General features: G+C 39.7%; 1 protein-coding gene across 1 annotated transcript in view; it reads right to left on the bottom strand.

The window, feature by feature from the left end:
* TNFRSF8 (TNF receptor superfamily member 8) overlaps positions 1 to 2,625 on the bottom strand; it is a 72,565-nt gene that overhangs the window by 33,519 nt on the left and 36,421 nt on the right. The window contains exon 6 of the mRNA XM_007942669.1: positions 2,030 to 2,146. Within this exon, the coding sequence (XP_007940860.1) occupies positions 2,030 to 2,146 (117 nt within the window). The remainder of the gene's footprint in view (positions 1 to 2,029; positions 2,147 to 2,625) is intronic.

The raw sequence follows: 2,625 nt of genomic DNA, 5'->3' as shown, positions 1-2,625 counted from the left end.
CAGAGCTAATAGAGGAAATTAGCGAAGTTGCAGGTTACAAGATCAACAAACAAAATTCAGTCAGGTTTCAATACACCAGCAATGAGAAACCTGAAAGGGAAATAATTCCATTTACAATAGCATCTAAGAGAATACAATACCTAAGAATAAATCCAACCACGGATGTGAAGGACTCATACAATAAAAACTATAAAACACAGGTGAAAGAAATTAAAGAAGACTTAAATAAATAGTAAGATGTCCCATGTTCATAGATTGGAAGACTTAATATTGTTAAGATGGCAATACTACCCAAAGCAATCTATATATTCAACACAACCCCAAACAAAATCCTAACAGCCTTCTTTACAGAAATAGAAAAACCAGTCCTCAACTTATGGAAAGATAACAAGCCTTGACTAGCTAAAACAATGCTGAAAGAGAAAAACAAAGTAGGAAGACTCATACTTCCCGATTTTGCAACATACTACACAGCTACAGTAATCAAAACAGGTTGGTACTAGTATAACAATAGACACATAAACCAATGGACTAGAATTGAGAGCCCAGAAATAAATCCACACATCTATTGCCAATTGAGTTTTGGCAAGGGTACTAAGTTCATTCAGTGGGGAAAGAAGAGTTTCTTTACTAAATGGTGTTGGGAAAATTGGATTTCCACATGTAGAAAAATGAAACAGGATCCTTGTCTCACATACACAAAAACAAATCCAAAATGGATTAAGGTCATAAATGTACAAACTAAAACCATAAAATTCTTAGAAGAACAAACAGGAGCAGCACTGTCAAGTCCAGCTTTCAACGATGGATAATCTACTATAATAACAAAAGCAGAGACAGCAAACAAAAAATAAATAAATGAGATCTATAAAAACTAAAAATTTCTGTTCCTCAAAAGAGTTAACCAAAAAAATGAAAAGATAAGCTATTGACTAGGAGAATATCTTAAGAAACCATATAGCCAACAAGAATCTAATAACCAATATATACATATAACTTCAACAACAACAAAAACACAAATAACCTAATCATAAAATGGGGAAAGGGCTTGAATAGGCATTTCACCAAAGAGGTATTCAAAGAGCCACCAAACACATAAAAAGATGCTCACTGTATTAGCCATCAGAGAGATAAAAATCAAAACCACAATGAGATACCATTACACTCCGACTGCAATGACTAAGATTAAAAATAAAAAAACACAGACGATAACAAATGTTGGCAAGGATGTGGGGCAACTGGAACCCTTACCCACTGCTGCTGGCAATGCAAAATGGTACAGCTGCTTTGGAAAATAGTGTGGCAGTTCCTTAAAAAACTAAAATTAGAGCTACCATATGACCCAGCAATTCCACTCGTAGGTATATACCCAAAACACCTGAAAGCAGAGACTCAAAAAAGAACTTGTACACCAGTGTTCATTGCAGCACTGATCAAAGATTCCATAGAAGAATCCTGATCAAAAGGAAGAAAATGCAGAACAGAATGTCAAATTCTCATGACCTCTAGACTTTCTGGAGCCATGGAGGGTGAATGAACTCCTGAAACTACTGCCCTGATATAATCTTTAAACCTTATACCAAAAACACCCCCTGAAGTCTTCTTAAAACTGAACAATAATTTAGCTTAACTAGTAAGGAAGGTCTGCCCTGAGCACTGTGCTCTTTTAGTAACTATCTATATGGGATCATATTGACAACAGCAACGCGAAAGATAAGACAGGAACCTTAGGGGGCAGTGAATTTATGTTAATGAGGGAGGAACGACTCAGAAAAGGAGGATGAGAATTGTTACACAACTCCAAGAACGTAATCAATGTCACTAAAGTGTACATGTGGAATTGAATTGGTGTATGTTTTGCTGCGCGTATTCTCAACAACAAATAACATTTAAAGAAAAAAAACAAAAAACGTAAGAGAGGTGAGCTGAAGCTCTAGAAGGCTAAGCAGCCCCAAGACCAAGACTCTGCAACTCCTCTGAGCCAACCCCACCCCTAGAAGGAGCCCCTTCAGGAGGACTAGGCCCTTACCTCGCAAGCAGCTCACACAAGCGGTGCAGCGGCCAGCCTTGTCCAGGTAGTAGTCAGGCTCACACTGTTTCCTGCAGTCTGAGGACCCCTGTGGGCACGGTTGGTGTACAGATGGGCCTAGGAAAAAGAGGCAGAGAAACTCAGGCCAGGCCTGCCTTGGTGGAGGCCTCACCCCCTACCACATCTCTACAACCCCCAGCTCCATGGCTAGTTTCCAAACTCCCCACCTATCAGATTGGTATTGTCTCTCAGAGGCCTGAGCTCAGAGAGGGAAGGAACATATCTAAGTCCACACAGAAGAGCACTAACTACTCTCTAATGCCCCACTTCCTGCTGTGATCCTCTCTGATCCACCATGCCCCCTATTGCCAGAGCCCTCTCCCCAATCTCACTGTCATGTCACTTTCCTGCTCAAAACTGTGGCAGCAATTTTCCCTTTGAAATCAGCAACAAGACAAGGATGGCTACTATCCTAACTTCGGTTCAGTATGGTCCTACGGATCCTAGCTAATGCGAGATAAAGAAATAAAAGTGATAACATTTGGAAAGGGAGATATCAAGCTGTTACCATTCACAGGTGGTATAATTGAGACAAC

This window comes from Orycteropus afer, unplaced genomic scaffold (assembly GCF_000298275.1).
Source record: "Orycteropus afer afer isolate SDZICR_OR568_19922 unplaced genomic scaffold, OryAfe1.0 scaffold00094, whole genome shotgun sequence".
Classification (NCBI taxonomy): Eukaryota; Metazoa; Chordata; class Mammalia; order Tubulidentata; family Orycteropodidae; genus Orycteropus; species Orycteropus afer.
This window is presented reverse-complemented; position numbering and strand designations above follow the sequence as displayed.